Consider the following 23,107-nt stretch of genomic DNA (forward strand, 5'->3'; position numbering starts at 1 on the left):
AGAAGGCTATTTCCGTTTCCGTACGGAAGCAAAGGAGCCGACACCATGGCGAAACCCGGAGAAAAGAGCAGCAGCAGCTGGAAGAAAAGCCTGAAACGGAAAGCCGCTGCTGAAGAAATTAAGGAGGCTGCAGGCGCTGGGGATGGGGCGACGGAAAGCGGGGTCCAACCCCCGAAAGCGGCTGCTTTTCCGCCAGGCTTTAGCATTTCGGAGATTAAAAACAAACAGCGGCGACACTTAATGTTCACGCGGTGGAAACAACAGCAGCGGAAGGTACGCGAGGGGCAGGAGCTGCCGGGCGCCTGCGCGATGTTCCTGACGCTTAGTGGGGTCGCGGAGCGCACAGATGTGTTTGTCTGCTGGTCTCAAAGTGTATTCTGTGGCTCGGTAGGAAGGGTGGTGCCGCGGCCCACGTGTTCTGGTCCCCTTGCCGTGGTTTGGAGACTCTCGGTTCAGCCTTTTGCCTGAGCGTCAGGGTGGAAGATTTTCTTGATAGGCTGTTTCCTAGGATGCTGGATTCACAAGGAAAGTTGGAAGGCCTGTTGGCTTAGTAGTGAAAACTACGCCCTCCTGGCCCAGAAGGCAAAAGTCTCAGCCCTTTGGCCCGTCTAGGCAGCGTTGGTTAATTTGCAGAATCTGAAATGGAGGCAATACGTAATAAATCCAAAATATTGCTTCTCTGACTCCTGCAGCAGCTCTTTACCGAAATTAGTACTGTAAAGTTTCTGGTAATTGTATTTGTTCTTTAAGCCTTATCCTTATACGTTTCTGGTAGGTAAACAAACTGAAACGTAAAGAGGTTTAAACGGCTTGCCAAGGTCACAGTGCCCATTTCTGGTTAAACTGCAATTGGAAGAAAACGTTTGCTTATTCTTGCACATCATGGAAGTTCACACAATATTCTTATTACGTGTCTGCCTCTCCTTACTGGCCCTTCCTGAGGCCCGGGACTGGTTCTTACTCATGTTCAGTGTCAAGGTGCTGTTTGAGTACATACAAGGGGCATTTAACTCATTCTGGTATGCACGTATTGGGGAGGGATGTCCTAAAAGATTTACTGGAGCTATGATTTCTAATCTGAAACCTGGTGGATTGAGGATCAGTAGGTGCTGGAAAGAAAAGAATATTTTTTATTTTGTCAACCCTTCTATCTAGAAATCTCCAGGAGAATATATAGATTGACAGTACAAATACAGATAATCTTAATCCACTTTGCAAGCTCTTACTAAATTGTAAAAGTATGTTTTGATTATAAAATATGTATATAATTGGTGATGGTTTTATGGAAAACAACCTAAAAACTCATCTCCCATTCCTTTTTTTTGTTGTTGTTGTTGAGACGGAGTCTCGCTCTGTCGCCCAGGCTGGAGTGCAGTGGCCGGATCTCAGCTCACTGCAAGCTCCGCCTCCCAGGTTTACGCCATTCTCCTGCCTCAGCCTCCCGAGTAGCTGGGACTACAGGCGCCCGCCACCTCGCCCGGCTAGTTTTTTGTATTTTTAGTAGAGACGGGGTTTCACCGTGTTAGCCAGGATGGTCTCGATCTCCTGACCTCGTGATCCGCCCGTCTCGGCCTCCCAAAGTGCTGGGATTGCAGGCTTGAGCCACCGCGCCCGGCCCTCCCATTCCTATTTTTAGTGCTTTTCAAGAGAAGCAAGCAGCATAACCGTGGTGGTCTTTAGGATGCAACCAGTTAGGCAAAACAAAACACAACGGAAACCACATTTTGTACTTTAATTAATTTGAGACTTTATGGAAAAAGATTAAGCTAGTCAAATTTTAAATGTTCAAACTTGCCAGTTTAGATTTTTTTAAAAGAATCAAAGCCTTTGTTAAAGAAATCTTATTAATTGGCCAGCTCATTTGGCTTACAGTAGTAATTTAGGTAGAAAAATCCATGTCCAGATGCTTATTTCAATAGATTACAAAGATCGCCCAGTTCGAGTATTCATAGCATTAGTAATTTGTAGTTTGAGTATGTGTTTGTGATATAACTGGTTGTTTCTCAATATTGTTCTTTTTTTTTTCACCCTTTAGGAAAAGTTGGCAGCTAAGAAAAAACTTAAAAAAGAAAGAGAGGCTCTTGGCGATAAGGTAAATAAAATTCTTAGCTGTTTGCTTTCTGTCTTATATTAGGGAATCCTTCCTGATATTTAAGTTGAATTACTTTCTTCTAAAATTTATTGTTACATATTTCGTATGTATGAAGAAATACAAAAGTAATATAATAAACCCCTTTGTATCATTTACCCAGCTTAAGAAATAATGCATTAGAAAATTTTTTTTGCCCGGCTAGTTTTTTGTATTTTTAGTAGAGACGGGGTTTCACCGTGTTAGCCAGGATGGTCTCGGCGGGCGCCTGTGGTCCCAGCTACTCGGGAGGCTGAGGCAGGAGAATGGCGTGAACCCGGGAGGCGGAGCTTGCAGTGAGCTGAGATCCGGCCACTGCACTCCAGACCGGCGACAGAGCAAGACTCCGTCTCAAAAAAAAAAAAAAAAAAAAAAAAAGAAAATTTTTTTTGCAAGGAAGCCCCTTGTCTGCTTCTTCATAATTGCTTTTCCCTCCAAAGATAACCACTCGTGAACTTTTTGATTATTTTTTCCATGCATTTCTTTTACCTTTACTATGTATGTTTGTGTACCTATACAGTAACACAGTGGTGGTGTTTTGCATGTAACTTTGTGTTTGAGAGGTCAACACCTCTCCCTGACTTTGGGAATGGGGAAGCTCCTCAGATTAGGCCTGGAGCTTGGCTCTTGTGATGTGAAGCAAGGGTTTTTGGTCAGGCAAGGCTGGGGAAAGGCAGGACAGAGCCTCTTCTGGAGTAGGGTGATAAGGATGTGTTAAGCTTTAGAGCTGGTACAGAGGATATGAACCTGTGAAAAGTGAGAATGGGGAGTGGGAGGAGGGTGAGGATTATGGCAAAGAAAATAATGGATAATGCATCAAGAAAGAATTTGGCTATATTTGTGGTACTCATAAGAAGTGAAATCTTTATTGAAAAAAATTTTTAGACTACTAAATACTCATACATTATTGCATAGCTAAGTTATTTTTATTTTCAGTGTATTTATAGTTACTCTTAGGTTATGATTTATTTTTGCAAAATTTTGAAAACATTCATGTCTCACCTCCCATTTCTTAAGATATCAAGTAAGTTACCAAATAAGGGTGTTTGAGGAAGGGAAAAAAATGTAAAGACTACACAAACTAAACACTCTACTATTTCATGCATTCTTTGAATAGTATTAGGTTAAACCATAGAAAATTATCAATAGTAGACAGTTTTGACCTACAGTATCCTAGTATGTCAAGCATGTTAGTCTCTTTTTAACTCTTTAGTAATCAGTCTATTACAGCAAATTAATGTTATGATCACCATTTGAAAATACCACCATTCTTGCTTTTTGAGATGAAAGATGACTTCTTAAACTGCCTCCTTTAAAAAAATAATTAAAATGTAATATTTGTTTCATAGAGTAATAAATGCTAAATAGTTTCAGTTTATATTTTCTTCATAGCTCTGCTAGTGTACCTATATTTTAAATTAGTTTTAATGTACTCTTACAATTCTGTGCTCTACTTCTTAACAGTTCATTTACACCATTTCTTGGTCTAAGCTGAGTATGCATGATTGCTGATCCTAACAGTATTCCATAATGTTGTTGTACTGTAGTATGTTTAGTCATTACCTTGATGTTGAACATTTGCCCTGTTTACTGCTTATTTTCATTATAAATAGGGATACTACATATTTCTTTGTATAAATTTTTCCCCCATTTACATTCCTGAACATAAATACCCCAAAGTAAAATTACTAGGTCAACGGAATAACAACTAGACTTTTATTAAATATTTCTGAGTAGCTTCCTGAAAGTATTGGAACAGTCATGTACAGATGTGTACAGATGTCAGTTTATTATTTTTTTCCTTTTTTTTTTTTTTTTTTTGAGACGGAGTCTCACTCTGTAGCCCAGGCTGGAGTGCAGTGGCCGGATCTCAGCTCACTGCAAGCTCCGCCTCCCGGGTTTACGCCATTCTCCTGCCTCAGCCTCCCGAGTAACTGGGACTACAGGCGCCCGCCACATCGCCCGGCTAGTTTTTTTGTATTTTTTTAGTAGAGACGGGGTTTCACCATTTTAGCCAGGATGGTCTCGATCTCCTGACCTCGTCATCCACCCGTCTCGGCCTCCCAAAGTGCTGGGATTACAGGCTTGAGCCACCGCGCCCGGCCTTTCCTTTTTTTTTTTTTGTTTGAGGTGGAGTCTTGCCCTGTCGCCCAGGCTGGAGTGCTGGAGTGCAGTGGCACGATCTCGGCTCACTGCAAGCTCCGTCTTCCGGGTTCACACCATTCTCCTGCCTCAGGCTCTGGAGTAGCTGGGACTACAGGGGCCCACCACTACGCCCGGCTAATTTTTTGTATTTTTTAGTAGAGACGGGGTTTCACCGTGTTAGCCAGGATGGTCTCGATCTCCTGACCTCGTGATCCGCCCGCCTCAGCCTCCCCAGAGTGCTGGGATTACAGGTGTGAGCCACTGCGCCCGGCCTATTTTTTTCTTTTATTTTTCTCCTGTTTGATATATTTTCCCCTAGTAGATAATTATCTCGATCTCTATTTCTTCTCCTTGTTCTTTCTGCACAGTTTTAAGCCATTTCATTCAGTGTTGGCCATTTTTCTAGTATGTGTGTGGCTCTGCCCAGATTGTTAAAAAAAAAAAAAAAAAAAAACTCTTATTCAATATTGTTATTAGGATTGATGTAGCAGTAGAAGTGAATTGATCTGAGGAACAGATTGAGTTTGGGATTATTTGTAGCTTTCTGTTGTTTTTCCCCAACCATAATATAATTAATGTAAAATCCTTCTAAAATGTAATCCTTTCTCTTTTACTTAGGCCCCACCAAAGCCTGTACCCAAGACCATTGACAACCAGCGAGTGTATGATGAAACCACGGTAGACCCTAATGATGAAGAGGTAATGTTAGAAGTCTTAAATTAGTTTGAATGATCATACATAATTGATAAATTATATATTTTTATATTGATATTTAAAGTGCTGGCTGGCGAAGTTGTATAATGGACTGGTTCAGCTAAAATGCTGGCATATTATCTTATTATTTGGTGTAGATTATTTCATAATTGATTTCCCAATAATGCTATAGACAAATTAAGTAAATATTTACTTTCTAGTAATCTATTTTATGTCTAGGTAAACTTTCACATTTGTTATATAATCCCTGACTAGTATTTTGGATGGGTTTTTTTGTTTTTATTTTTTATTTTGTTGAGACAGAGTCTTGCTCTGTCACCCACGCTGGAGTGCAGTGGTGTGATCTCGGCTCACTGCACCCTCTGCCTTAACTTCCTGAGTAGATGGGATTACAGGCACCTGCCACCACGCCTGGCTAATTTTTGTATTTTTAGTACAGATAGGGTTTCACCATGTTGGCCAGGCTGGTCTCGAACTCCTGACCACAGGTGATCCGTCCATCTTGGCCTCCAAAAGTGCTGGGATTACAGGCGTGAGCCACTGCACCTGGCCTGGTAGTTTTAAAAGAATTCCTCATACTATAGACTTTTGTAGTATTTGTTAGACATTTTGATACCTAAGAATAACATTTGATGCTATTTTTTGTACTCTCATAAATCTTAGTTTCAAGATAATCTTTAACTTTGCACATTCTCCTTAGATAGTTTGCATCAGTGCAGTAAAAGAAGCAAGATTTTAAAACTATTTTTTTAAAAGTTTCGTAAAGGAAACTTGGTTTGGAACGTCTGTTTGCTTTGCAACAGTGCTGCTATCAACGTTCTTTCACATATCTTCTGGTATAGTCATTCACTGATTTCTGTCCTTCTTTCAGCAAATGTTTATGGATTCACTCGCACTGTATTGGGATCCGTTTTAGGGATTTGAGATCCATCAGTACACAGAATACTTACACACACACAACTTCTACCCACCCAGAGCTTACATTCTAGGAAGGGAGACGAACAGTCAACATAATGAAATAAATAAGTTAGACATATGTTAGCCGATGATAGGTTACTAAAGGAAAACAGGATAAAGGAGATTCAGGACTACCTGGAGTGGAAAGAGTTTGCAATTTTATGTAAGTAAGGTATATGCATTTTAATTTATTTTGATATTTCAGACTTCATAGAAAAGTAGGAATTTGTACATACCCTTCACCCAGACTTCCTAAATATTCCCTCTTAAATGAGAGTAGGTGGCAGACATGGTGCCCCTTTATTCCTATATATATCTCATTTTGTTTTTTATTAGCACAGTTAGCAAAATCAGACAGTTAACACTGGTATACATTATCTGTTCTATAGATCTTACTCAGATGTCACTAGCTGTTCCAATAATGTCCTTTCTAGCAAAAGAAAAGTCCCAGGTCATACATTCCATTGTAATTACCTTTAATTTCCTTAAATTTAGAACAGTTCCTCAGTCGTTTGCTTTTTGTGACATTGAGATTTTTTGAGTAGTACAGACCAGATATTCTGTAGAATGTACCTTAATATGAGTTCGCCTGGGATTTCTTCTGATTATATTCAGTTTATGTAGTTTTGACAGAAATACAGGTTGAGTGTCCCTTGCCTGAAGTGCTTGGGACCAGAAGTCTTTTTTGATTTTTTTTTCTCCGAGTTGGAGATTTGCTCTGTTACCCAGGCTGAAGTGCAGTGGCAGGATCTCAGCTCACTGCAACCTCTGCCTCCCAGGTTCAAGCAATTCTCCTGCCTCAGCCTCCCAAATAGCTAGGATTACAGGCACCCAGCTAATTTTTGTATTTTTAGTAGAGACAGGATTTCACCATATCGGCCAGGCCGGTCTCAAACTCCTAACCTCATGATCCACCTGCCTCGGCCTCCCAAAGTGCTGGGATTACAGGCATGAGCCACAACACCCGGCCGGACCAGAATTCTTTTTGGATTTCAGATTTTGGAATATTTGTGATAGATAATGAGGTATCTTGATGATTGGACCTAAGTCTGAACAGAGCATTTATTTATGTTTTGTGTACATCTTATACACATAGCCTCAAGGTAACTTTTTTTATTTTTGGTGATGGAGTCTTGCTCTGTTGCCCAGGCTGGAGTGCAGGGTGCAGTCTCTGCTGACTGCAACCTCTGCCTCCCTGGTTCAAGCAATTCTGCCTCCAGAATAGCTGGGACTACAGGCTCATGCCACCATGCCCAGCTAATTTTTTGTATTTTAGTAGAGATAGGGTTTCACCATGTTGCCCAGGCTGGTCTTGAACTGAGCTCAGGTGATCCTCCCACCTTGGCCTCCCAAAGTGTTAGGATTACAGGCATGAGCCACCCCGTCCGGCCTAAAGGTAACTTTTATACAATATTTTTAATGATTCTGTGCATGAAACAAACTTTTGACTGTGACCCCATCACATGAGGTCAGGTGTGGAATTTCCCACTTGTGGTGCCATGTTGGTGCTTTATCAAAAAGTTTTGAATTTTGGAATATTTCAGGTTTTGGGTTTTTAATAGGGAGGCTCGACCCTTTGCCATGAATGTTATGTTAAGTCCTTTTTCAGTACTTCTTATCAAGAGTCACTTGATGATTTTCTCCTACTGGTTATGTTTACCTTGATCATTTGGTTAAAGTGGTGCCTGCCAGGTTTCTTCACTCTGAATTTAATGTTTTTCCCTTTGTATGATAATTAGTAAGTATTAGGGGAGGAGATACTTGAATGTTACTCCTCAACTTACACTCATTGTAAATCAGTTTTTCCAGTTTGATAAGTGAGAAATTGTATATCACTATAGTTTTAATTTGCAGTTCTCATTTTGAATGAGGTTGAATATCTTTTCATATTTTTTTCCCTTTGATCAATTGATTGTGTCTCTTGCCCATTTTTCTACTGTGTAGTGATTTTTTATACAGGATAGTCAGGGTAGGCTTTATTGAGAAATTGACCTTTTAGCAAAGACTTGAAGGATGTGAGGAAATTTAGCATCCTTGGGCAAAAGGAACCCCAGAGAGAACAACCAAGCACAGAGAGAATACACAAGCTCCAAGGCAGAGTGTATCGAGTATGCTTTTTAAGAATAACAAGAAGGCCATTGTGGCTGAAATTAAGCAAACAAAGGGAGAGGATTGTAGAAGAGGTCCTAGGAAAGTATGATGAAGAGGAAAGACCAGATCAGTGCCTTTGTTGGCCAGTATGAGGACTTTGGTTTTATACTTAGTGAAATGAGGAGCCATTGGATGGGTTGAATAGAAGAATGATGTGATCAGACTTAATTTTTTAAAGTAGTTAGCTGCTTTACTGAGAATATAACTAGAGAGGTACGTAGAATAATTAGGAAGCTACTAAACAAATCCGGGAAAGAAATGATGGGCTTTCATCATGACCTGGGCCAGGGTAGTTACAATGAAAGTGGTGAGAATTGATCTGATTCTAAATATTTTTTCCCCGGGTATATTTTGAAATCAGAGCTGCTTCAGTTGCCTGACAAATTGGATGTGGAATTTCAGAGAAATCGAGGATTCAAAGATGGTATTAAGGTTTTAGACTGAGCAAATTAGAAGGATGAAATGATCATTGACTAGATGTGGAAGACTGACTGAAGGAGATTTAAGGGGAAATCAAGAGTTCAGGACTCTTAAGAGTTTTTAGAAGAGATGTCAAGCAGGTAGTTGTGATATAAGCTTGGAATTCGGGGAAGAGGTCTTGACTGGAAATAAATTTGAGGATAACAGGCATATAGAGGGTATGTATACATAAAGGTTTCCCTAGAATATTTACCTACAGTAGGATAATTTTGACTCATGAGAATATGTAAATGTTTAACTTTACATGATTGTACCAAAATATTTTTCAAAGTAGTGGTTGTATCATTTTATACTTTTGTGGTACAAGAGTAGCAGTGTTCCTGCTCATCCACATTCTAACCAACTCCTGATATGTTCAGACTAATGATAAAAGGCTGTCTCATTGAGGTTTGAATTTGTATTTCCTTGTTTTCTTTTTTTTTTCTTTTTTTTTTTTTATTATACTTTAAGTTCTAGGGTACATGTGCATAACGTGCAGGTTTGTTACATATGTATACTTGTGCCATGTTGGTGTGCTGCACCCATCAACTCGTCAGCACCCATCAACTCGTCATTTACATCAGGTATAACTACCAATGCAATCCCTCCCCCCTCCCCGTCATAGGCTCCGGTGTGTGATGTTCCCCTTCCTGAGTCCAAGTGATCTCATTGTTCAGTTCCCATCTATGAGTGAGAACATGCGGTGTTTGGTTTTCTGTTCTTGCGATAGTTGAGCATTGTTTAATATAAGTTGTTTTCTTTAGAGATAAAACATGTCTTTTGCCCAGTTTTCTATCATGTAGTATATTTTGATCATTTGTGGAACTTCTCTATATATTTGGATACCAATCCTTTATACGTGTTAAAGGCATCTTCCAATTCATGGATTCTCTTTTTATTTTCTATGGTGTCTTTTGAGGACGACGACCAGAAGTTCTTGATATAGTTGAATTTTTGAAATTTTTAGCATTTAAAGCTTTTTATGTCATATTTAAGAAACTGTTCTCTTTCCTGTGATCCTAAGTTACTTTTTCTTTCTTTCTAAAATAAAGAGTTGTCTCTCATGTTTATTTACTTAATTGTTAGGAATTGTTTTCTGTTTGGTGTGAGAATGGAAACCAGTTACTTTCCTTGCTGTCTTTCACCCCAGCCTGTCCTTTTGCACAGCATATATGTGTGTGTGTGTGTGTATATATATATATACACACATACATACAGTTTATCCAATACCATTTTTGAAGTAGTGCAGCCTTTCCCCACAATGAATTGTAATGCCAAGTTATATACCAAATATCTATATATGCTTGGTCATTTTCTGGGCTATTTGCTTGGCCAGTTTGTCACTGCATCATTACTTTCTTAATTAGCTTCATAATAAGTCTTAATATCTGTAAGGGCAAGATGCTGCTTTCACTCCTGCCCCTAAATCCCCTCTCTTCAGATGTGTTTTGGCTTTTCCTAGGCCTTTGCTCCTCCATATAAATTATAAATGGCACAAAAATCAGATCAATTTGGGGATACATATATCCTCCAAATTGGGGATACATATGTATATATATAATATATATTTCTTAAGTCTTCTTTGAATAGTGAAACGTATTTCATGAATTTCATAGTTCTCTTCATGCAAGTTGACCCATAAATCTTCCTAGAGCTATTCCTGGGTGTCTTACGGTTTTTGTTGGTGTAAACTGCATGTCTTTGAAAATTGTTTTGGTTGCCAATTTATAAAAATACAGTGGATTTTTGAGTAGTGATCTTCTAACCAGTAGCCTACTTAAATTCATTTCTAATTTGTTGGGATATTGTTTTCATTTTTCTGTTTTAGATAATCATTTCTGCAAATGACAGTTTTCTTATTTTGACCTGTTTTTCTCCCACTTTTGTGCCTTCTAGAACTTCTAACTTAATGTCAAATAAATAGAAAAATCAATAGTGCCATCTTTGCCACATTCCTGATTTTCAAAAGAATACTTCCAATGCATCATCATTAATATTTGTGTCACTAAAGATAGATTATTAAGAGTTAAAGTAAATTTTATTTATTCTTAGGCTATTTTTTGTCTTGTTTATCATGAATGAATGTAGAATGTTATTAGATGTTTTCTTTGCAAATATTGAGGTGATTATGTGGCTCTTCTCTTTTATTGCATTAAGCATCATAACTAAATTGGGTTTATTCTTTGCTTAAAATTAATTATATCTATGTTCATGAGTCAGACTACAGTAATGTCCACTTTTCATTCCTCATATTATTTTATTTTGGCTTTTTCTTTTTTAAATCAGTTTTTACCAAGATATCTATTCTCTTAGTCTTTTCTAAGTACTTTCTTCTTTGATCCTATTGAATCTTTGTTTTCTGATTCATTTACATCTCCCTTTATCTTTATTACTTTCTTCTGCTTCCTTTGAGTTGATTCTGTATTTATTGATTTGCTCAATATGTATATTTTCTAATGTGAGCAGGTATAGCCATAAGACTTTCAGAGTACCACTTGGGTATATTCCACAAATTTTAAAAGGTACTACTTTCATTATTGTTTAAATCTGAGTGTCTCTTAATGGAAGATTTGTCTTCTTGTAATTTCATTAGTTTTTTTGCTTGTTTTTTTTTTTTGTTTTTTTTTCCCTGTGATTATTTTCACCAACCAAGTTGATGACGGAAATGAAAGTAGTTCAAGAGTAAACATATCTCAGTTTCTGCCCTGAAGTGATGTCTGACAATTTTATTCAGTTTTGTACTTGTATTTTACACAGGAGAAATCCACTCCATCCTCTTCCTGTGTCCATTAATGTCAGTCCTTCCTGGTCTGTCTTTAAATCCCTTATCAGCTAGGTACTCAGTGTTCAGCAGTCCTGCTGAAGCTACTTTTAGAATTCTGGCCCAGTAGAGTATTTGTTTGATGTAAAATTATCCTTCTTCTCTGTTCTCAGGTTGCTTATGATGAATCTACAGATGAATTTGCTTCTTACTTCAACAAACAGACTTCTCCCAAGATTCTCATCACAACATCAGATAGACCTCATGGGGTAAACACATTGATTAATTTAGTTCTTGAATTCTTAATTTTCTTATTAGTTCTATTTAAAGTACTCTGTTCAGAAGAGTTAAACCTTTAGTTAACCACCTTAAAGAATGCCTGTGAATAAGTAAATAAAACGTAGCAGTGGTGATATGATGTAGGTTTACTAAATATGATTCTTCAGGATAGGATTTCTCAACCTCAGCGTTGTTAGCATTTTAGCTGGAGAATTCTTTGTTATCGTGAGCCATCCTGTTCATTGTAGGATGTTTACCAGCTTCCCTGGCCTCTATGCATTAGGTGCCAGTAGCAACCACACACCACTACCACTACCACCAGTCATAACCATCAAAAATGTCTCCAGATATTGCCAAATGTGTCCCCTGATGGAGCAGAATTGCCCCTAATTGAGAACCACTGCTTTAGGATGATCAGCCTTTGATAAAAGAGGAGACACTCTGTTCCAGTTTCATGCTTTCCTCAGTGTTGCTTTCTATTAATCGTAATAATCATTATTTCTTTCCTTATGTACCACATAAGATTTTTATTCTTTTTCAAAAACTATTCAAAATTTTTGTTATTTTGTTTTGCAGAGAACAGTACGACTCTGTGAACAGCTCTCCACGGTTATACCAAACTCACATGTTTATTACAGAAGAGGACTGGCTCTGAAAAAAATTATTCCTCAGTGCATCGCAAGAGAGTTCACAGACCTGATTGTTATTAATGAAGATCGTAAAACCCCAAGTATCCTTTTTTTTTTAAAGGAGGTTTTCCTGTCCTCTCCCTCAACCCCCTTAAAAATATATTAAAAGAATAAGGAAATATTGCCTATAACTTTCAGAAAATAATTTTTTATCAGAAAATTATATCTCTTTCCAAGAATCTATAAACTGATTTTTCCTTTGTATTCACCATTTATCAGGCACATGCTACAGCCAAAAGATTATTTTAACCCTTAGTAAAAGATGCAGAGATAAAACAAGAGACAACCTTCAGGAAATTCATAGGTGGAGTAAATGGATATGTAAACTGAGAAAATATAGTGTGGATGGTACAGTTAAACAGAGAAATGCAGGATAGAGTGGGGACCCTGTGATTGGTACAAAGTCTGCCCTGGGAGGAAGGACTTCCTGTAGAAATAGATGCTGAAGCTGGATCTAGATGGATGAGGGTGAAGCAGGGGAGTGAGGCAGAGAAAAGCGCTCAGTGCAGAGGGACAACCATTTGGAAAGAGAGGGAGGAAAGGGCTGACCTAGTTGGAGATCTGCATATGGTTTGTTATGGCTAGATTTTATGTTGCCAGAGGTGGTGTCACAGGATTAAGTTTTTGAGGTAGAGACTTGGGCCCATGTTATGTGTTTGTTCCAGTCTAAATTTTTCTGTGAGTCTCAGATCTGAGATGAATGTGTCACCTGGACCCAAGGTATTTCTTCCTATTGAGATAAGAGACTTCATAAAGGATATGTAGGTTTGTTGTTATTGTTGCTATTGTTTTATTTATTTATTGAATGATGGCTGTGAGTTCAGTAGCTTTAAAGATGACCAATTGAATGAGTCATCTTTATGATTTTTAATTTCATTAAAATAAAATTATAAAGAATTTACAAAAAAAAATAGGGACAAGACTTTCTGTGGTGCCAGAATAACATTTTATTTCTAATATCAGTGAACACTGTTGTTTTTAAATTAGGGACTTAAAAGGCTGTTTTTAAAAAATCTAACTTTTATGATTTTTATTGTTTTCAATATAACTTTATCCACTTGTTCTAGTAGCTTTCCAGAAACTAAAATAAACTATAACAAGCTTTGTAATGTGTTTTGTTGGCCATATTGTAATTTGGTTTACCAGATTAATGTATCAAAGTATCTGAAATCTCTTGAATACTTAACAGTTACTCCAGAAAAAAATTGTTTTTAAGGTAGTTGCTACCTCTTTTTCTTTTTTTAAACTGCCTCCACAAAGTGGTAAGGTCTGTTTTCCTCTTTTTATTTTTGGCAGTTAAAAAACAACTGTCATCACTTTGAGGCCGCTAGTAACCCTGCTAAGAAGCAGGCATTCATCAATTCAATAAATGTTCTATCCTTATTTTATCCAGGGTGTTTTACATAGTCACACAGATTTCACCTATATCATCTATTGCCTTTAAAAAGTTTACATTTTCTGGCTGGGCATGGTGGCTCACACCTGTAGTCCCAGCACTTTGGGAGGCCTAGGCCAGCAGATTGCTTGAGGTCAGGAGTTTGAGACCAGCCTGGCCAACATGGCAAAATCGCATCTCTACTAAAAATACGAAAATTAGCTGGGTGTGGTGGCACATGCCAGTAATCCTAGCTACTTGGGAGGCTGAGGCACTAGAAATACTTGAACCCGGGAGGCAAAGGTTGCCATGAGCCGAGATGGTGCCCACTGCACTCCAGCCTGGGAGACAGGGCAAGACTGTCAAAAAAAAATATAGTGGTGATTCCTGGAGACTTAGCATGGGTTGAGGAATAAAAATCACAACTCCTAATGATGACACATGGCGGAAAAGTTGAAAAAACAGGATTTAGCCTGTGGGAAAGTAGATTCTAGGAACATGGCATCTTTCTAAAGACATTGGAGGGGCTACTATGAATGGTAGAAGTAAAGGGATATACTTTTTTGACTTATTCTAAAATAGAACTTCATCAGCTGTCTAAACTGTAGAAACCTACTAGTGGCTTTGAGTCAGGGCAGCTGTTTTATCAAATACAGATTGCATTATTTGCTAGTTTTGTGATTTTAGTCAAGTTTCTTAGCCACTCAATTTCCTCATTTTTTAAATGTAGGAAATAATAACTATCTTTAGAGTTCCCACAAAGATCACATTAAATGTATTATGTTTATAAAGCATAGTGTCTGGTAGTGCCATGTGGTAGTCATTTTAGTAAACGTGGTATAGTGAGAAGCATGTAAACTTTATCTTTACAGACCTACATCCTGTATTCATTATTTCTAAATGGGGAACTACTGGCATTTGAAGTAGGGTAATTTGTGCTACACTCTTGGCAGCTTGTAAGATGGTTTGCATTCCTGGCCTTTGGATTCTAAATACCAGTAACACCTCAGTCATCTTGACAAACAAAATGCCTCTGTACATTTCCAAATGTGAGCAGCTGTCAGCCAAGGGCTTAAGCTAGGTGCAGTCCCACCCTAGTTGAGATGTGCAGTTGCCTTGGTCTGATTTACTTAGGCTAATTTACTTGACCCTCTTCAGCCTCTTTTCCTCATTACTGAAATAAGCATGATGACTCCTGTTTTGCGTGATTTGTGTTAGGGATTAGCAGTAATGTAAATAAAGCCTCTTGCACAATGCAAGTACACAGGAAAAGAAGTTATTTAGAAACTGGTAAGTTTGGATTTTGTACTTTGCTTTTGACACAGACCACAATTTAGTGGGAATGTTCTAGAAAGGATTTAAGCCTTGATTTGGGGGTTGGAAAAAATGACTTATATTTCCTAGACCCCTTAATAGATACTTTTGGCTGTATTTCATGAAGTTTAACCTGTGGTGAATCTTTTAAAATGACAGAATTCAAACGTTTGCTGAAAAATCTGCCTGCAGTCTCAGCACTTTGGGAGGTTAAGGCAGGTGTATTGCTTGAGACCAGCCTGGGCAAGATGACAAAACCTTGTCTCTACAAAAATTAGATGGGCATGATGGCATGGCCTGTAGTCCCATTTACTCGGGAGGCTGAGGTGGGAAGATTGCTTGAGCCGGAGAGGTTGAGGCTGCAGTGACCCATGGTCGTGCCATTGCACTTCAGCCTGGACTGCACAGTGAGACTGTCTCAAAAAAAAAGAAAAAAATTCCCATCCCTAACTAAGTGTTAGCAGATTAGTTGGGAAGAAAGGTGTTTTCCTGACTGTAACTCAAATAAGTGATGAATGCTGTGGTAGCAGTAAGAACTGAGAAGATTTAGATCTTAATTCTGACTGCATAAAAAGGTGACATTTGAAGTAGACCATAATAGATGAGTAAAATGTTGCAGGTATTCAAATTAGCAGAAGCAAAAAATGCATGTTAGGATTAACATATATAGTACATAAGACTGCGAGTGCCTACCAGTTAGGAAACAGCTTGGTGTGGGCATAGGGTAAATAGGTTGAAAAGGTAATTTGTGGCCACATTATGAATCTCATACCAATGTCTTCTTTCTGTAGATGAGTCTGTGATGAGAGTAGTATGAAATTAGCTACAGCTGTCAAGACTGTGAAGGTATCTAGTTTGTTTTTCACTTAGCACATGATAAACTATGGTATAGATATAATGAAACAGCTAAGTCCCATAGCTGGTTACTTATAGAACCAAGGCCTAAGTCCAGACTTGATTTTACAATCTGCATTAGGAGATGTACTTGAGATGGTGAGGAAAAAGATCAGACCAACCACAATACTACTCAATAATCTAGGTGGAAAATCTCGAGGACCTCACTACGACAGTAAGGGTAAAGAGGATGCTAAGTGAGGAAATTCTGAAGGTTAAAGCAGTTAAGATTTGGTGGGAGAGGGAGAAGTTGAAGATACCATAGCTTCTAATCTGGAGGAATGAGTGTTGATGCCATTGTAAAAAGATGGCAACATCTGCTTAGAAAGATACATATTATATGCAGATAGACTTGAAACCATCTGATTCTGGCCTATTTAAGTTGTTAAATCAGATGAAATGTGTTTGAAAATTTCTTCTAAACTAGAAAAGCGTAATACAAAGTGAAAGCCCTGTCCATTGCCATTAATATGCCTGCTTGTAATGCCATTAAGCAATAGCCAAGAATTACTCATGAAAAGTAAAGGTGTTTCAAGTGAAGGTCAGGTTGTGCCACAAAAACTTGAAGAACATTATATAGGTAGCAACCTTAGTTTGCAGCACCCAGAACTTCTAGAGTCCTTGGGCTGCTAGTCCTGCTGGTTGTAGGTAGGTGATCTTACATTTCATTTGTAGTTTAGCGTGTCTAGCATAATTCTCAATTTATGGGAAATGACAGTCAGTGAATGGCTATTAATTGGTTAGTTGATTATAATTTGTGGTACAGTAATCCTAAGTAAGGGCTGATCTCTTGCAAAATACTAATAACCTTAATTTCATAAAGGAAAGTTTAGGAGTCTGGTCTATTGGGATGTTATTCAAAGTTGACAGCATATTCTGACCATACAAATGTGTAAAAGTGACATTTTGGGGTTATACATCTTCAGAACATGGAGGTAAAACACTGTATTTGCAGTGTTACATGATTGTAGAATCCCATCCTATTTTACTCCTAAGAGTAGTGGTCAGTTAAAGAGCTTTTTTTGACCTACTTTAGGGTACCTTAACATAACCTATTGAGGGTGATGATTAACTATTGTAAAAAGAGAAAAAAAGGACTACCATAGTCTATTTTCTTGGAAGATTTTGACTGATTTTGAGCTTTTGATATGGTAGGAAAATGTCACTTCAGAGGAATACGTACATCTGCCTGTTCACTTGGGTACAGATTTTAGGGACCTTTGGATGTAGAGGACCAGTTATTTAAACAATTAGGTTGCGATTACAGAGTTCAATGTGTTTCTCTTAACTTTTATGAACAGATGGACTTATTTTGAGTCACTTGCCAAATGGCCCAACTGCTCATTTCAAAATGAGCAGTGTTCGTCTTCGTAAAGAAATTAAGGTAAGTTTTATACATTCCTTGATTGGCATTGATCTCTTCACAGTATTTGATTAGTAGATGCTGTATCTTATAGCTCTAATTTATTTTAATAATGGCATTTTTTCTCCTGATTACAGCAGTTTTTATCTATCAGTTTTCCTGGGAGACTGTAGTTAAGTTACAGCCGGCAGGCAATAGTCTTCATTACTATGAAGCACGTTGATTTTCTAATAGGATATTTTTTGTTGTTGCATTCACTGCATATTAAAATAATTTTAGATACGTCTTATTTCATGGGTTTGGTAAGCCATCTGTGGTAGTTTGTCACTAAAAAACGATAAATTTTGCAAATTTGTCATGTAAATTTTGATATTTGAAATTGCATTGGGAGGTACTGCCAATTAGCTTAGCTCATGGTGATATTTATTTTTCATTATTTTTCTAGAGAAGAGGCAAGGACCCCACAGAACACATACCTGAAATAATTCTGAATAATTTTACAACACGGCTGGGTCATTCAATTGGACGTATGTTTGCATCTCTTTTCCCTCATAATCCTCAATTTATTGGAAGGCAGGTTGCCACATTCCACAATCAACGGGATTATATATTCTTCAGATTTCACAGGTGAGGAAGGTAAACTTGTTGAACTTTGACTTCAATCATGAAATATATTTTCAACATGAACTAATTTTCCAATATATTGTAGCAAGTATCATACAAGATAAAATGAATTATCTTTTGAACCCTGTAATAATGTTAAACAATAGCTCATTCAGATTAATTTAACTCTTTTTGTCTTTGAAGATACATATTCAGGAGTGAAAAGAAAGTGGGAATTCAGGAACTTGGACCACGTTTTACCATAAAATTAAGGTCTCTTCAGAAAGGAACCTTTGATTCTAAATATGGAGAGTATGAATGGGTCCATAAGGTATGTGCTTATTGTTTAAAAAAACTAAGTTATTTTTAAAGTATGAGATAAGAGGGTGGGAGGAGAGAGAGCATCAGGAATAGCTAATGGATGCTGGGCTTAATACCTAGGTGATGAAAATGATCTGTGCAGCAAACCACTATGGCACATGTTTAGCTATGTAACAAACCTGCACATCCTGCACATATACCCCTGAAAAAATAAAAAGCTACAATATCTGGGTTTGGTGATTAACTGTGGTTCATCTGAAGTATAAACATCAGTGGCTCTCAAAGTGGTACCAACACCATTACCTACCAGCCTATTAGGAATGAAAATTCTTTGGCCGGCAGACCTATTGGATCAGCAACTTAGGGGGTGGGGCCCAGCAGCAATCTGCTTATAAGCCTGTGTTATATGTGACTCTATTACATGTTTCTTGAGAACTACTGATAGTTTTCTTAGACGTTTGGAGATCATCATCTTAAATCATAAATGAAAACAATGAAAACTTTCAATGTTTTAAAACATCCTTTTTTTTTTTTTTTTTTCTTTTTTTTTTTGAGATGGAGTCTCAGCTCTGTTGCCCAGGCTGGAGTGCAGGGGCACCATCTCTGCTCACTGCAACCTCTGCCTCCTGGGTTCAAGCTATTCTCCTGCCTCAGCCTCCCAAGTAGCTGGGATTACAAGCGTGCACCACCACACTGGCTAATTTTTTGTATTTTTAGTAGAGACAGTTTCACCTTGTTAGCCAGGATGGTCTTGATCTCCTAATCCGCCCGCCTCAGCCTCCCAAAGTGCTGGGATTACAGGTGTAAGCCACCGCACGTGGTCTAAAACATCCTTTTCTATCTAGTATAAGCAGTACTTCACTTAGTAACATTTTATTTTAAAATCACACACACACACAAAGTAACTGCCAACATCTTTTATATCAGACCGAAGACTGACTATTCAGGGTCTCACACAAACCCAGTTTTTCAGTGCGTTACCTATAAAGTTCTAGGGACGTTAACTTTTACTATTTTACCTGAATTGTTAATTATATTTTTGTTTTCTTTTCTTCTCCCACTCCCCCACTTTCCACTTTCAGCCCCGGGAAATGGATACAAGTAGAAGAAAATTCCATTTATAAAGTACTGAGAGAATAATATTGGATTTTGCTGAACAGGCCTATCTTGAACTTGGGTAATTTATTTTTGACAGAATACTCTCTTCAGAATGGCATTAGTTGATTTCATAAGCCTCTCACGTTTGGACAGATTACCAAATGCCATGAATTGCCACTGTGTGTTTATGTAGCAAATACAAATAAAAGTTATTTTGATGGCTTAGGTTTTCTTAAATTTAGTTATCTTGTTTTTGTGTAACTGAATAATTAAGTTGGAATCAAGATTCAGATTAACTTTCCTATTTGCATAGAACACATGAGAGGAATAAAATGGTTGGTAAATATTGGCTAACCCTTGATTTTTACACCAGATTAATCTTGGATTCCCAGTGTCTGGCACAGTTTTAATAACTTAAATGGAGGCCAGGTTTCTGGAGGTTTTAACATTCTCTTAAGCCTTCAGAAGGGTAAAAAATTTAAAGCAAAATGATCTACCAGGGTTTAAAGCAAAGTTGCAAATTACTGAAGCTAATCTTTGCTTCCTGATTTTGATGGTTTTTTGTGGCCAGGTTAGGGGGAGCTCTTTTTTACCTCATTACATGGTGCTGTAGTACTCCATTCAGGCACTGAAACAAAGTTAACCCTATAAGTAATTCATGCATGGAAACCTGTAGAACTTAACAGCCTCCTCCTGACCTTACAAGAATAAAGGTTTGTGGTTTACCTTTAATTCCCTAGCAATCTTGCCAGATGTATGGCATAAAGTCATGTAAGAAGAGTAGGTGGAACAAACTGTACAAACTTAACCCCTTCAGTTGTTCAGAACAGATTAATATACCATGTATTTAATACCAATAATAATGCAAAATAAAACTTTCATACTAAGTTTTATTGTATGCTGCCGCCAGTGTATATAAAACAATTACCCTTGTGAAACAGAAATTCATGAAAATTCAGAGAGGTAGATGTTAAGGACTGACAAAAGTAGAAGTTTGTATATTATGGCACATGTGTTACAGGGATAAGCTTTTGTACAGGCTTCAAATGTAGCTCTCTTGAATATTCACTGGATCATAAGGAGTGGTTTGGGAAACCTAAGATAGGAAAAAAAAGGTGAGTTAGGGTAAAGTATCAAAGAATATAGTTTTTAATTTTTTTCATGAATAACCTAAGAGAAACAGGATGGGAAATGCCTATGGTGCAGTAACCAGTAAAATCTTTCCCTTAATTTTCACAACCACTCTGATGTATAAGTCATTCCTGTTTTATAAACAGACTTACAGATTAACTTGCTAAGATTACTGCCAAAATACATTCTGTATATAATAAAAAAAGGTTAATAAAGCTCTCTTAAATCAAGAAAAATCCAAACATCCTTAGAAAAATGAGCAGGAGTATTTAGCAGGGCAGTTTGGCAGTATCTAGTGAAGTAGAAGATGCAACCACACTTCTAGTTACCTAGATAAACCCAGACATAGAGAAACATGTACAAGGATATTGACTGTATTAGTATTTTAACCGCAAAGAACTGAAACACCTAAATATAACTCCATAAGAGAATGGATAAACGAAGGTTTCTACATATGATGGAATACAAAGCTATAAGTTATGCCTTAAAAAATAAGTTATGTTTTCTAACCATAAAATATTTCAGTTAAAAGAGTATAAACTAAAAAATTTTTTAAATGAAAATATTAAATTTTAAAAAGTGCACTAAAAAATTAAAACATGAGCATACTAACTTTAGGATTATTGATATGGAAAGGTACAAAAGTGTTACTCTGAGATATTCTGTAACAAAAATGTTTAAGAGGCATAAACAGAATGCTATGAAAAATGTTTAATCTCACCTAAAATAGTAACAAACAAGACTTAGGGCTCAAGGAAAAAGCATTCTCATGTTTCTAGTGGAAGGCCAAAGTATTATATTGGCAGGGGATATCAAGTACAACATTGTAAAAATGTTAAATGTTCACTCCTTGACTAATTTTACTTCTAGAAATTTAATAGAGGTACAAAGTGTATATATAGTTGTTCACCAAAATCTTCACCTCACTCAACCTCAAATTTTGGAAACTTAAATATTCAAGGAAGTATAATTCAATCACAGTACTACCATTAAAGATCTTGTTTACAAAGAATATTTAATGAAATAAGAAATTCACCATTTATTTAAAAAAGGCAGAATGAAAAAGCAAATACTGATCCTTAAATTTTTTTAATTAAAACATTTTCATGGCACGCATAAAATGTTTCATACAAAAACTACCTTAATTTTACATGTGTTTCCTCACTGTCAATAAGCCTGTCGTCTTACCTGCATTTTTTGTGTATACATGTTCTACTAAGTTTTTAATCCTGTATTATTTCTTCTATTTTGTTGTGTGTAAAGAAGGAAAAATTTTAAAAGCTGGAATCTCAAAAAAAAAAAAAGACAAATTCCTCTTAAAAGGAAATACAGGGCTGGGCACAGTGGCTCATGTCTGTAATCCCAGCATTTTGGGAGGCTGAGGCGGGCGGATCACCTGAGGTCAGGAGTTTGAGACCAGCCTGACCAACATGGAGAAACCCTGTCTCTACTAAAAATACAAAAATCAGCTGGGTGTGGTGGTGTGCACCTGTAATCCCAGTTACTCAGGAAGCTGAGGCAGGAGCACTTGAACCCGGGAAGCAGAGGTTGCAGTGAGCTGAGACTGCCCCATTGCACTCCAGCGATAAACCTATATTTATACACGTAACTCCAATGTAGATTCTTTACATTCATGCCACTCAGTGTAGGTCCAGTACTATGAGCATCAGTGTAAGTGGGCAGTTGTAAGAAATGCAAGTTGTAGGGACTCACTTCAGACCTTCTGAATTTGAATTTGCATATTAACAAAGTGATTTGCATGTATTCAAGCTTGAGAAGCAATGCTTTGATGCCCAATTATTCTTCTCCTAGCCCAAATTGCTTCAAATCTTAATATCCACCAAGCTGTTTTCTTATACTGCTGGGATTAATAGACATTATTTTACATTCTGGGTTCTTACCCCAGCCATATTTTTAAAATTGAGCAATTCATTTAAACACTTATCTGTAGATTCCTATGAACAAACTAATAAAACTATTAACAGCTGCCCAGTATTTTATTCAAATGAAAATAAACCACTCTGTAAAGTGAATACAAGAACTGAGGTTAAAAAAAACATTAATAAACCATAAAAATATGAAACTTCCAAAAACTACCATGAAGAATTAAATGAATAGTACCAGAAACAAAGAATATTATAATAAACAGTTAAATATGAAAGTGAATTACTTCTTCATGTGCATTTTTGTGCACATGACACCTGTTTTCAAAGGGCTTTTTTTCCCCCTGGTACTTCAAAAAACTTAAAACATCTTAACCAATCACTGTATTTACTGGAAACATGTACTTATACAGACTTCCTGGACACTACCAGGTCTACAAAGCTTAATTAAGGAGGGCACAACTATGTAACAAGGTATTTTAGGAAGCAGCTTCCTGGGCTTTGGAGAGTCAGAATGTTAGTAAGGGGTGTGTGCCATATACAAAACCTTTTTTAAAAAAGTACTATTAGTTTGCCTCTCATAGGTCAATATTGAGTACATTCCCTAACTAAAGTACTAAGAATTTATAAAATGCAGCACCCTTCAGTTACATTTTAAATGATCCAAAACGTTTTTGGTCACATCTCTTAGACTAACATACATTTGTACACATGGCATTTGATCTGGAAAGCACAAATTAATGTACTGAAGCATGCTTTAATAAAGCCAGCAGGGTCTTTAGTTTTTAATTCTCTGAAATTCAGTCCACTGTCTGTTTGCCACCAAGAACTCATATACTGCA

The 23,107-nt window shown here is 37.3% G+C and overlaps 2 protein-coding genes across 2 annotated transcripts in view; one reads left to right on the forward strand and one right to left on the reverse strand.

The window, feature by feature from the left end:
- Nucleotides 1-21,391, forward strand: RPF1 (ribosome production factor 1 homolog). The gene is made up of 9 exons (XM_033225431.1): nt 1-273; nt 2,036-2,092; nt 4,892-4,972; nt 11,489-11,584; nt 12,171-12,324; nt 17,168-17,250; nt 17,675-17,856; nt 18,037-18,163; nt 19,236-21,391. The coding sequence occupies exons 1-9, from the start codon at nt 46-48 to the stop codon at nt 19,275-19,277; spliced, it is 1,050 nt and encodes a 349-aa protein (XP_033081322.1). The 5' UTR covers nt 1-45; the 3' UTR covers nt 19,278-21,391.
- The window catches only part of GNG5 (G protein subunit gamma 5), an 8,391-nt gene continuing 5,405 nt past the window's right edge, over nt 20,122-23,107 (reverse strand). The window contains exon 3 of the mRNA XM_033225432.1: nt 20,122-20,347. The gene's annotated coding sequence lies outside the window, so the exon portion shown is untranslated. The remainder of the gene's footprint in view (nt 20,348-23,107) is intronic.

This window comes from Trachypithecus francoisi, unplaced genomic scaffold (assembly GCF_009764315.1).
Source record: "Trachypithecus francoisi isolate TF-2019V2 unplaced genomic scaffold, Tfra_2.0 Lachesis_group12, whole genome shotgun sequence".
In the NCBI taxonomy this organism is placed as follows: Eukaryota; Metazoa; Chordata; class Mammalia; order Primates; family Cercopithecidae; genus Trachypithecus; species Trachypithecus francoisi.